General features: G+C 49.8%; 2 protein-coding genes across 4 annotated transcripts; both read right to left on the minus strand.

Moving 5' to 3' along the window:
- Positions 1 to 234: 234 nt before the first annotated feature.
- LOC135280346 (E3 ubiquitin-protein ligase Midline-1-like) lies at positions 235 to 6,304 on the minus strand. Of its 3 annotated transcripts, none has more exons than XM_064388155.1 (8): positions 5,607 to 6,300; positions 4,227 to 4,322; positions 3,420 to 3,653; positions 3,254 to 3,276; positions 2,029 to 2,165; positions 1,607 to 1,638; positions 1,338 to 1,369; positions 235 to 516 (listed from the first exon to the last, which is right to left on the minus strand). In XM_064388155.1, the coding sequence occupies exons 1-7, from the start codon at positions 6,234 to 6,236 to the stop codon at positions 1,367 to 1,369; spliced, it is 1,155 nt and encodes a 384-aa protein (XP_064244225.1). In that variant the 5' UTR covers positions 6,237 to 6,300; the 3' UTR covers positions 235 to 516; positions 1,338 to 1,366. The 3 variants fall into 3 exon arrangements, with proteins under 3 accessions (XP_064244225.1, XP_064244224.1, XP_064244223.1); XM_064388154.1 differs by having other exon boundaries at positions 235 to 459; positions 5,607 to 6,297; XM_064388153.1 differs by lacking the exon at positions 1,338 to 1,369 and having other exon boundaries at positions 235 to 459; positions 5,607 to 6,304.
- Positions 6,305 to 6,607: 303 nt separating this feature from the next.
- On the minus strand, positions 6,608 to 11,968 carry LOC135280345 (E3 ubiquitin/ISG15 ligase TRIM25-like). The gene is made up of 6 exons (XM_064388152.1): positions 10,805 to 11,968; positions 10,095 to 10,190; positions 9,486 to 9,719; positions 9,369 to 9,391; positions 8,294 to 8,448; positions 6,608 to 7,678 (listed from the first exon to the last, which is right to left on the minus strand). The coding sequence occupies exons 1-6, from the start codon at positions 11,417 to 11,419 to the stop codon at positions 7,602 to 7,604; spliced, it is 1,200 nt and encodes a 399-aa protein (XP_064244222.1). The 5' UTR covers positions 11,420 to 11,968; the 3' UTR covers positions 6,608 to 7,601.

Below are 11,968 nucleotides of genomic sequence, written 5' to 3' on the forward strand. Positions count from 1 at the left end.
GAACAGAGTTGTAGCCACAAGTCCTGTAAAAGCACAGAGAACTTCAGCCTTGATTTCCTGGGAGTCTACCCACAAAAAATGCTCTCAACAACTAATTCCTGGTGATGGTATGAAACCCTCCAGTCTAGAGTCTAGAGCCATTTATTTGGTTATTCAGCCCCACAGTGACAACAGAGTCACCACAAATCATTGCACAGAATTGTAATTAGACCTGTGAAATATCACAGTCCACAGTTTGCAATGCAGCAGCAGCAGTAGATTTTATTAGGTTTGTGTTAATTCTTAGTACTTACAAAAAAAAATTTCATGTGTTACAGAATTTATTTGAATTCAAGGTAGGAGGGGAGATCAAAACATGTGGCAGGTTCTCATTACTAGAGATAATTTTGGATAATATTCAAGTTTTTCTTTCCATCTCAGTTCTGACATCTGTTTTTCACATCTCTGTTACATCTGGACCTAAGAGAATCAAAATTAAAACAAGTGTGTATGTTGCTCCTTCTCAACAATGCTTTCCTGCAGTAGGAATAAACAAGATGAAAAAGTTTCACTTACTGTAAAATAAAGTAATATTCTATAACATATTTGACAAGTTGCTTCCAAGTAGAGCATTGTCTTGTCTCAGAAAAAAACCTTCTTTTTCCCTAACCTGTTTTGAGTGACTGTCTGGTTCTGTGTAGAGCACAGCCACTGACTGAGCTCACAAGAGAAATACAAGGATATATACACTGATTAAAAAATATATCTCTAGATTTGCTCCAAAAATTAAAAAGTGGTGAAGAAAGTAAGATTTTCTTTTGAATTTACGAATTAAGAAGATAATAATTTGCAAACTGAACTTCAGTTGCAGCAATTACAAGAACAATTTAAAAAATATTTTGTTAACTTCTAAATAACATTTAGTTTAAAAAGCTTGGAGAAAAGATGCCCTGCTGTGTCCATGAGATTTGAGCACTGGACTAGTGCTATCTGCAGAGAAATACTGTTCACACTTTTCTTATCTTCTGCAACATTTGGATTTTTTTAGGGAACTTTTGCAGGTACTGGGTTTGCTCCAGCTCCTGCCCAGCTGGTGGGATCCCCTCCATGGTCTTTCCTTGGAAGAGGATCAGAGTTCTCCTGAGTGCTGAAGCAAACCCAGTGTGTCCCTCAGGCTGAGGATAAATGATTTCCCTGGTGAGTTCCCAGAGATTTCTGCCCTGAGGCTACACGCCCTGGCAAGGACAGGAGGCACATGCAACAAAATGCTGATCACATTGTCAGGTGGGAGATTTTCTCTGCAAGACTCACAGCCCCAAGCCAGAGTAAAGGAATAAATGGTACTTTTGAACACTTACATTCCAGAGAGGTATCAGTAGGTGAAGCCTCACTGTAAAGAAATGGTGTTGAATGTTAGAGCCTTGTAAAACACAAATCACATCTCGTTAATAGCAGAACAAGAGATGTGACTAGATCTGAGTCCCTTCTTTTAAGGTGAAGGACAGCCTTCAAGACTCTGCTTAGGTCTCCTTAAAACTGAAGCAGCAAAGTGCAGGAGATACAGCCCTTAAATGAACAACTAGAGAAATTTGCAGGGAACATTTTATAAGTAAAGAAAAGGATTTACCTCTTCCTCCTCATTTCCTTGGCGATATTGTTCTAAAAAAAAATATAGAAGAATGGTTAACAAAGCTGGCAATGTACTCAAGTGTAAGGCTGGGTACTGTCCCCCTGGATCTCATGGTCAGAGATAAACCAGGAGGGGATGGGGCTGGGCAAACACAGAGGATGTTTCTTGACAGTGGCATTGAGCACCCAGAACTTGGGAAGTTGATGGGAGAATGAAGCCACATCTGAGAGAGGAGAAATTTGCCTTGCACTGCTTAGGAGCAGACCTCCTCCTTGTTATCCATAGAAACCTGCCCCCTGCCCCCTCCCCACAGCTCTCAGGACCCCACATCAGCCCCTCACACCCCAGTGGAAGGAGCTGCCAAGGACTGAGGTCCCTGTTTCCCACGGTGTCAGCGGGGCTGGGTCGGGGCCGCTCACCGCGCACATCGTTCAGCAGATAGTCCAGATGCAACAAAAACTTCTTTTTCTGGGTTTCATACTGGGTCATCAGCCTGTCATTCAGCTGCACTGCCTCCACCTTCACATCCTCAGTGACCAGATCCAGACTCGCAATCCTAGGGCACAGAGAATCACTGCACCAAGGAAAACCATCCAGCATCCAAAGGTAACAGAATTCTTCACTAGGACAGTCTGCAAAGAGGAGAGGGCTTTGGCAACATGAATTATTGGGTTAACAGCCCTTTGTGAAGGTTGAATTCCAACTCCTACATACTGTTATTTATTTGGCAATGCCTTATGCTGACCAACCTGCACTGGAACTTTCAAATGCTGATAATGAGAGAGGAGGAGGTTTTGATAATCCCCATGTGTGAACAGGGCCTTGACTTGCTGCAGGCAGGCTCTTACTGATGTAGCAATGCCAGAACAAGAATGCCAAACGCATTAAATGGTGTCCAGGTTTCTGGAAAATTACCTTGATCCTACAGGCTAGGATGTGACTTGCAGCACAGCTGTGAGTAACAGACCCAGCTGCAGCCCTGAGGCACACAGTGATTCCAAGCTCTCCTTACAACCTGAGTTTGAGCTCAGCTTTAATCTGTGCAAGTTTCCGAGGTGACACCTCAAATTCCAGGAAGATGTTTGAGCCAGCCCTTCGTGCAGCTGGGGCGTGCAGAGCTGCTGCAAAGGCTCTCCTGGATCTGGAACTGTTGGTGTGCTGTTGCACCACTGAATTACAGCTGACACCCAGGCACCACATAGGAAGTGGTAAGTTATAAATTAAAGATAATAATTAATCTTTCTAGCTACCAAGCTTGTCCACAACTCAGACTTGCTGGGAAATGAGCGGGTTATCTCTGCTGCCCAAGGCTGTTCCCTGGGAACTCAGATGAGGGAGTCACCAATGTGCATCCAGGACAGTGTTACTGTAAACTGAACCCTAGGGGCTTCATCCCTGATAAAAAGTTTTCTGGTAATAAAAGCCAGTGGTTTCTATGAGAATCCAGCCAGGAAACCAAAATTTAAAGGAACAAGTGTAACAGCAGGCAGGGATCTCTCCATCCATGCTTGTGTGGATGTGGTGCCCTCGGGCTCAGCTGGATTATGGAGCAGCTTTGCAGCATAGGGTGGTGGGGTTTGATCCCAGTTATCAACACCATATTTTTTTCAAGGAAGAAAATAAATGTTATGAAGTGGAACATACCTGTCTGTGACTTCTTTCAGATCCTACCAAGAGGATTGGAGGATTATTAAAAAAAGAAAAAAGAAAAAAGAGAAAGAAAAAAGATATCATTAGTGTGATTTTCAGGAAGGTCACCTGGCTGAGAAATAGGCAGATCCACAAAGAAAAGCAGAATACCACTGCTTACTTTGAAGAAGAGGAAAATATCTGGTTGCTCTTTTATCATCTGCAAAGCCTGAAGATTCTGCTCAGCCTGGTCTCTCTTCTGTTGCATTTCCTTCCTTGTGTTGGTGACAACTGCCAGGTTTTCTTCCTCATAAGACTGAATGTCACGCAGCATCATCCTCTGTTTCTTATCAAGCTCTGCCCTTATACTTTTAAACAGCTGTTTTAGGTCAGAAGTCAGTGTTTTGGTATCGTTCTAAATGAAGAGATGAGAAAAAGGGGCACTGGCTCAGAAACTCCACCCTTCAGTTTAGTGCCTCTGCTTATCAATTAGGATTCTATCTGTCCCTGGTGCTGGCTTTAGAAGGAAGCAGACAATAAACATTTGCTTGGAATATCTGATTCAACAGAGGCTTTTCAAAATTAATCCTGATATAGTAAGTCAGATATATCAAGTCAGATGAATTTCTTGAATGGAATACCAATGTGAGAGCTTACTGGTACACACCGGAAATCCCACTTGTAGATATAAATTGCTTTTCTTTTATTAAACAGGTAGAAATCTTTAAGAAAACATAATCTTATGTACAGTCTGTGGGCTGCCAGTCCTGCAACCTGTCTGTGCAATCACAATACAGGGTGGAATCCCCCAGCTGGTTCCTCCTGTGGAGGAGCTGGAAGGCTGCAATGAAGCTTGGCTTCTGGCAGTTTCTCAAACCACTCTTCTCCCTGTCTATTCATCTGCTTCTAACAGTATAGTTTCCATCACTTATTGCTGGGAAACTGTGAAGGAAAGATGCTATGAATTAGCAATAATCTGGATACTAACCTTGATCTGATTCTCGGTTTCCTGAAGCTCTTCTAGGGCAGTAACTAAATCACTTTTAGATTCCTGCAGGTCTGTCATGGTGCTGGAGAGTTTAACCTGGCAGAAGGAAAGACAGCACTGAACTTCCCAGCAGGAACAGCTTCAAACCAGACGGCCAGTTTGTGGAGCTGGTGAAATGGCGATTGTCTCACACATCCCACTTCTGCTTGGCAGCCCTGAAATTCTGATACATAACTTGGAGGAGGAAGTTAGTTTGCATATAGTTCATAAAACTGCAAAGGATGCTTCTGCTAATTCCTGAGGAGGCTGTGACCTGTCCTGAGGTCCAGAGGGAGCCATTTCCTGCCCATGCACTGGGTTCCTGCAGGGCTTTTGCTTGGGCTCTAAACTGAGCCCAGATATTTCAAACACAAGGCAGTGAGTGAGCACAGGGAATGCATTTACTCCCCTCGGTCTCAGCTGATCCTGGAGCATTTCAAGGACAGCAGCTGGACTCAGAGGCAGGAATATGGAGACCCCATGTCTCTTGTATCTACTGGGACACTGGCTCCACAAAATTTGTGGCAGAGGGAGGAATCCCAGAATCACTGAAATTGGAGAAGATCTCCAAGGTCATCGAGTTCAACCTGTGACCAATCCCCACCTTGTCACGCAGCCCAGAGCACTGAGTGCCATGTCCAGTCGTTCCCTGGATGCCGCCAGGAATGGGACTCCACCACCTCCCTGGGCAGCCCCTTCCAATGTTTAACAACCCTCTCAGTGAAGAAATTCCTCCTTATGTCCAACCTGAACCTCCCGGGCACAACTTGAGACTGCCTCCCCTCATCCTGTCACTGGTTATTGGGGAGCAGAGCCTGATCCCACTGTGCTACACAGACTGAGCCCAAGGGAAGGACCTCGAGAGGGGAAACGCCCTTCCCCACCCAAAGTTCAACATCATGGCATTCCCCAGGCTCTGTGGAGGAAGGGATTTTCTAATCCCTGCAGGAATACTTCTCAGTTCCAGCCAGGAACAGCGCAGTGAGGGCGGCTGGCAGCGCCGGGGCTGCTGAGGGGAAGCGGAGCCGCTCGCTGAGGGGAGCCGCCCTGAGGGACCCCCACACCCTGAGGCACTGAGCCGCGCTTGTCCCGGCCACCCCACAACACCATTCCCCGCTCTTCTCCCCCTGCTTAGCTGTTCACACTGTTCTGGCAACACACCGGAGGGAATGAAAAGCAAATTCCAGCACAATGCACCAGTCCCTTGCTGGGAGAGAGAAATTTCCCGGGGCAGCCCTCACATCCATCCCCACTCCCTGTGGAAGCCCTACCGCCCTTCCTGCGGCTTTCCCCCGTCCTCGCGGCCAGGGCAGGGGCCATGGGCAGGGAAGAGCTCCCTACCAGCTCTTTGTCGTGTCCCTCCTTCAGGGTGATGACCTCGTGGCCCTTATGGGCCCCAGCCATGGAGCAGAGCACGCAGATGCACTCCTCCTCCCTCGGGCAGTAGCATTCCAGCAGCTTGCCGTGATGCCGGCACCTCCTCTCCTCCGCCTTGCCTGCTCCCACCTCCACCAGGACATGTTCTTGATGGAAATCCCTGGCGTTGTGTTTGCTCAGGTGGGCCTGGCACAAGGACACCTCGCAAATCAGGCAGGTTTTCACAGCTGGCTGGGGTCCATCCAGGCACTGCTCACAGGGAACCACGTCTGTTTTCCCCTTCTCGGTGCCTTCGTCCTGCTGGAGGCTTTCTCTTCGAGCCTGTTGTCCTTTGGAAGTGGTGGCCTTAAATGCCTCCACGATGCTGCGCAGCTTGAAGTTGTTGTGTAGCTCCAGGGTGACACCCAGGTCGGCCATGCATGTGGGGCAGGTCCAGAGGCACTGCGAGTACAGCGCCTCCTCAATGCACAGCCGGCAGAAGCTGTGGCCGCAGCTCAGCGACATCGGCTCCCGGTACAGCTCCAGGCAGATGGGGCAGGTGAGCTCGGCCCTCAGGCTGCCAGCCCCTACGCATCCCTCCCCAGCTTCGGCCATGGCTGCAGCAAGCGCGCAGAACCGAAACTAAAACCAGATGCAGGCACCCGGCCAAGGGTCTCGCCAGCCCTCCTCTCCAAGCCCTCCCCTTCCAGGCCCGGCAGAGAAATGTTCCCTCTGCCGGCTCCACCCTTTCCTACACTGCGGCAGCCACTTCGGCAAGTTTCCTCTCAGTGTCCAGCAGGGAATGCTGCCCAGTCTCTCCTCACCTCCCAGGGCAGCTTTGCGTCTGCACTGGATGTGCAGGATGGAAAAGAGACGGCAGAGATCAAAGATCAAGCCTTAGATCAAAGATCAGTATCGCTGCTGCCTAGTTCTGTAGCAGTTAATGTTGAGCTGTCAGCTTTTAGATAAAATAAATTGCCATCGTGTTTAACAAGCTGGTAATATGACTTTATTAACATGAACCCAACACAGTATTTGAAACAGCTGAGCAAAAAACGAGCAACTTAATGGTATTTCCATTATGATGAACAGAACGAATAAGACAGGAGCTCTTGCAGGAAGAGGCAGGGTGCTGTGATATACCCCCTCACAGCAGCCCACAACCGAGTTTATGACATGCCAGCTTAGCACAGCTTCCGTGCAAGGCTCACAATTTCTAGGCATGGAAATACAAAACAGCACCGTGTCCCCACATTACTACAGGAGCTTCAACACACTGATAGCAGCATGGATGGGATACTTGAAAGGGATGGTTCCAGTCTCTATAAACCTGAAGTTCTTAGCAGGATGTCCAGCCTTGACAGACACATCATGAAAAAAGTGTTTCTTCTACTGTTGATATCTTCGACCCAAGGAGCAGAGAGGAGCATTCAAACCAGGCACAAACAATTCCAAGCTTCCAGCAGCTCTCATTGCTGGTATCCTCCTCCCAGCAGCTCTGGGATGGCACTGTGTGTATTGGAGTCCTGTCCTGGTTTGGGCTGGGATTCATTCTAATCATGAGAACTTCATTCCTGAGAATTCATTCTCTTCTCAGCAGCTGGTGCAGTTTTGGGTTCAGCAGGGAATAATGTTGGTAACACAACGATGGCTGAGCAGTGTACACGTGAGCCAAGGAGCTTTCTGTGCCTCATGCTCTGCCAGCAAGGAGGTGCACAAAAAGCATAGCTGGGGCTGGTGACCCAAACTGGCCAAAGGGATATTCCACACCACAGAACACCATGCCCAGTGTATGAACTGGGGGGAGATGGCCACAAAGAGCCAATTGCTGCTCAGGAACAGTGGTTGCACATCAGAAAGCAGGTGATGGGGGAGCAATCGTGCTGTGCATTGATAGTTTTGGTTGGGCTTTCTCTCGCTCTTCTCTCTTTTCTATGACTGTTAGCATTATGGTTGCCAATGAATTTATATTTCATTAGTCTAGTTGTAAGGAAAACTAAAGGTAGGTCCGTATGTGGATCCATGGTATGTTGTACCACCACCAAATGAGAAGGGACCTAAAGAGAAAAAACACATTACGATTACCAGATAATTGTGGAGGTTTGGAATCTGTCTCTGTCCTGACCCGAGGCCCGCTGCCAGCAAGGGCTGAAGCAACATCCAGAGGGCAGTACCTAGGGAACCCTAATTTCACCAATTCAGTCAGACAAGTATCCACTGTGCACAGCTCTGGCACTGTAGGCTAAGCTTACAAAGCATTGCAAAAGAGTAGAAGTATTTACACAGGAAGAGTAGGTTACTTATGGAAGAGTAGGTTACTTATGTCCGACCCTGACACTGCTGGGATGAGTTCTCAACATCCTTTTGAATCAAAGGGATGCCACAGAGGTATTCTATTGTCTTCTCTTAAACCTCCCACAAAACTCCTGGGACTTCCCAGTCTCTTCATCCATAGCCTGGTTTAGCAAGGTGCATTCAAGGCACACCCCAAAGCCCTGAACGCCAGGACCAGCTCCCTTTGCTGCACACACGTGTGCGAGTAAGCACACAGTGTAAGGAATTAGCACTTCTAGAGGTACTCAGTGCACTTGGTGCCTCATTACAGTCCTTTCTTACAGCATGTTTTATTGACTTCCCCATCTTGCTTTTGACATGGTGAAATGAGCACTTACCATTAGGTGCTACCTGTACCCAAGGCTGCCTAAAGGAGACCTCCATGTCTGAGATGAATTTCTGGAAAAGCCTCATAATATTATCTGTTTTTGGTTTTTCCAAAGTAATGGGTGGCCTTGGCAGACCTTTCCTTTTAGGAAGGGGCTGGCATTTCCTAAAACACACAGAAGGAATCACAGAACCACAGAATCACAGAGGCAGGAAAAGACCTCCAAGGCCATCAAATCCAAGCTGTGCCCCATCCCCACCCTGTCCCCAGCCCAGAGCCCGAGTGCCACCTCCAGCCCTTCCTGGGACACTCCAGGGATGGGGATCCAAACCTCCCTGGGCACTTCCAGTGCCTCAGCACCCTTTCCATGGGGAAATTCCTGCTGTGCCCACCCTGAGCTGCCCTGGCCCAGCCTGAGGCCGTTCCCTCTGCTCCTGTCCCTGTTCCTGGGAGCACAGCCAGACCCCCGGCTGTCCCCTCCTGGCAGGAGCTGTGCAGAGCCACAAGGGCCCCCTGAGCCTCCTTTGCTCCAGGCTGAGCCCCTTCCCAGCTCCCTCAGGGATTCTCCAGACCCTTCCCCAGCTCCATTCCCTGCCCTGGACACGCTCCAGCCCCTCCAGGGCTCTCTCCTCTGAGGGGCCCAGGACTGGACACAGCACTCTCGGTGTCACCTCACCAGTGCCGGCACAGGGACAGTCCCTGCCCTGCTCCTGCTGCCACACTATTGCTGAGACAGCCCAGGTGCCTCTTGCCCACCTGGGCACTCCTGGGCTCATGTTCAGCCAACACTGAACAGCATTCCCAGTTTCTTTCCTGCCAGGCAGCTTTCCTGTCACTGTTCCCCAGCCTGGAGCTGCACGAGATTGTTGTGACCACAGTGCAGGACCTGGCCCTTTGGCTCACTGCACCTCCCACTGCAGCCCTTGGCCCGTGGATCCCGCCTGTCCTGATCCCTCTGCAGAGCTTCCTGCCCTTCAGCACAGCCCCACTCCTGCCTGCCCGGGCTGTGTGTGAACTCACTGACAGCGCGCTCCGTCCCTCGTCCACGGCACCAATAAAGACATTGAACCTCAGCAAGAGCTTACCTGCCTCTGATCTCCGAAAAACCCTGGAAAGACATTTTGAGAGCAGAATCAGCACAGTGCAGGCACAGGCCAGCCCTGCAGCTCTGTGTCTCTGGGAAGGGGGATGCTGACAGGTACCTTGGTGAAAAGCAGTGTGTCCTTCTGATTTCCCAGAGCCTCCAGCCTCCGAACATCCTGGCTGGCAGAATCCTTCAACCTCTTGTGATTATTAATCTCTCTCTGAATCTCAGAAAGTTGTTCCCCCTCGTAGTCACTGAGAACTTTCAGGACCTCTCTTTTTTTCTTCTCAAGCTCCTTATAGATGTCCTTGAACAGGCTTTCCAGCTGTTCCCTCCTCTGGCTCTCATCAGTCTATTAAGAAAACAATTTCAAATTTGTAAGGGACATTTTCCACACTACCTCTTACTCAGGAAAAAAAATCTATCTTTTTTTCTGGGATGAGGCATGTAACTAAAAGTTGAAGGTTGGAAAAATCAAAAAGCCACACACCAGCCACTCATTAGGAGGCACAGCCTCTCAGGCTTAACTAAGAATGGACCTCCCAGACTGATAAGAAAGTTCTGCATCATCCTTCCTCAAAGGAGAAATCTCAAAAATACATGAGAAACCACCCAGGAACTAACAAAGCTTGAGAATCCACGATCTGGGGAAGGGCAAAAGAAAACTTTACCTCATTATTTACCACTGAGCAAGCACCACAAGGTGATAGAGGACCTTGAAACAAACCTTTAGTCTCTCTTTTTGTTCCAGCAGATTTGCTATGGCTTTGTCCACGGCAGCTTCATGGTTTTTCACTGATTCCAGTATTCCAGGAAAAGATACCTACAAGTATCACGGGAAGGAGATATCAGGAGAGGACTGCTATAGTGCACGAGATCAGCAGTTTTATCCACAGGGGTTAAGCTAGACTTGCAAAAGGTCTGCTCACTGCATGCTCTCAGGACAAAGCAGCAGATAAAGGTTCACTGGAAGGTTTTCTCCCTGAACAAACGCCACAATTACAAGCACAAAAAGGACAATTTGAAGCTGAAAACTCTTCATGTGCACTAGCCATAGATCAAGCTACTTCCCCTGTTGGCACCTTTCTTTCTGTTACTCTGTCATTAATTATCTTTGCATAAGTGCAGCTCAGGCTCAGCTCTGCCTTGGAGGTGCACCAAGGACTAAAACCTTGCAGGAGCACTCAGTCCCACCAGTCTGGCCAAACTCCTCCCTCAGGAGGGGAAAAACGCGGTTATAACATCTTGTTTTATATCCCAAGGGCCATAGCCGGAGAGAACCTGGGACAAAACAAAGAATGAAAGCCCAGGAGCGCAACTTAGCCCCATGCTGGGTGCGCAGTTCCCAAGCTCAGGAGCTGCCCCTGTGCCGTGGCAGCTCTCTGGGGTTTTCCTGGCGCAGTCCAGGCCAGTGCCACGGTCCCAGCAGCCTCTTACCTGCGCCTCGCTGAAAGCCTCCTCCAAGCTGATGATGCTGTGGTTCTTGTGGGAGATGACGGAGCACAGGACGCAGATGCAGGCCGAGTCGTTCTGGCAGAAGCACTCCAGCAGTTTGCCGTGCTGGGCGCATCTCCTCTCGGCCAGCAGCCGGCCGTCGCAGGGCTCCACCAGCACATGGCTCTTCTGCCCGTCCTTACTGTTGTGCCTGCTCAGGTGCCCTTGGCACAGCGAGGCTTCGCAGCTCAGGCACGTCTTCACCGCGGGCTGCGGCTCCTGGAGGCAGAAATCGCACGGCACCATCTCCGCTGCCTGGCCCGAGCTTTCCGCCTTGCCCTCGCCTTGCCCGTCCTGCTTCTCCTGCTCGTGGTGCGCGGGAGCGTCCAGGACCCTCTGCACGATGTTGCGGAGGTGGAAGTTGGGCCGCAGCTCGCCCACGGGCGAGTGGCAGAGCGGGCAGCGGGCAGGGCTCTGCTGGCCCCGCAGCGCCTGCTTGACGCACTCCTTGCAGAAGCTGTGGCTGCAGTCCACGATCGTGGGGTCCCTGAAGATGTCCAGGCAGATGGGACACGTCAGCTCCTCCTTCAGCCCGGCCATAGCCTCCGCCTGGGCCATGGCGGCAGCTCGGGGCAGGGCCGAGAGGGAGGGCTCTGCCGGGAAACGAAACTGAACGCGAGCGGCCGCAGGGAGAGAAGTTCACCCCGCGGGCTCAAGGCTGCTGCCTCCTCCCCCTGCAAGGGAGGGTGTGCCGCGTCTTCTTTCCAGCTTCCTTCCTCCCGGGGCCGCGTGGCCAGGGGCTGTGCCTGAGTCGGTATTGACAAAAAAAGTTGTGACAAGCCGTGTTTATTGAAATGTTGGGAATTCCTTTCGGTTCGCCGGCCGGGGCTTTGTGCTGCGTGCAGCCGTAAGGAGTGTGAGCCTGAGCAATGCCGGTATCAATGTCTTGGTCAGACCACAGTGTGAACAACACGTTCACTCTCCTTAGAAAATGTAAAAAGTTTAATAAAGGACAGTAGGAGGCTGAGGCAGTAAAGCAAAGATTACGATCGGGTGTGTCTTGGCACTCAGCGAGGAGCACACCTTTACCTTCGGGGAGAACCCTTAAATACCTTTGCCATTACATCAGCTTGTTGCATACTCATAGACCCTTATGCATATCCATAT

This window comes from Passer domesticus, chromosome 13 (assembly GCF_036417665.1).
Source record: "Passer domesticus isolate bPasDom1 chromosome 13, bPasDom1.hap1, whole genome shotgun sequence".
Classification (NCBI taxonomy): Eukaryota; Metazoa; Chordata; class Aves; order Passeriformes; family Passeridae; genus Passer; species Passer domesticus.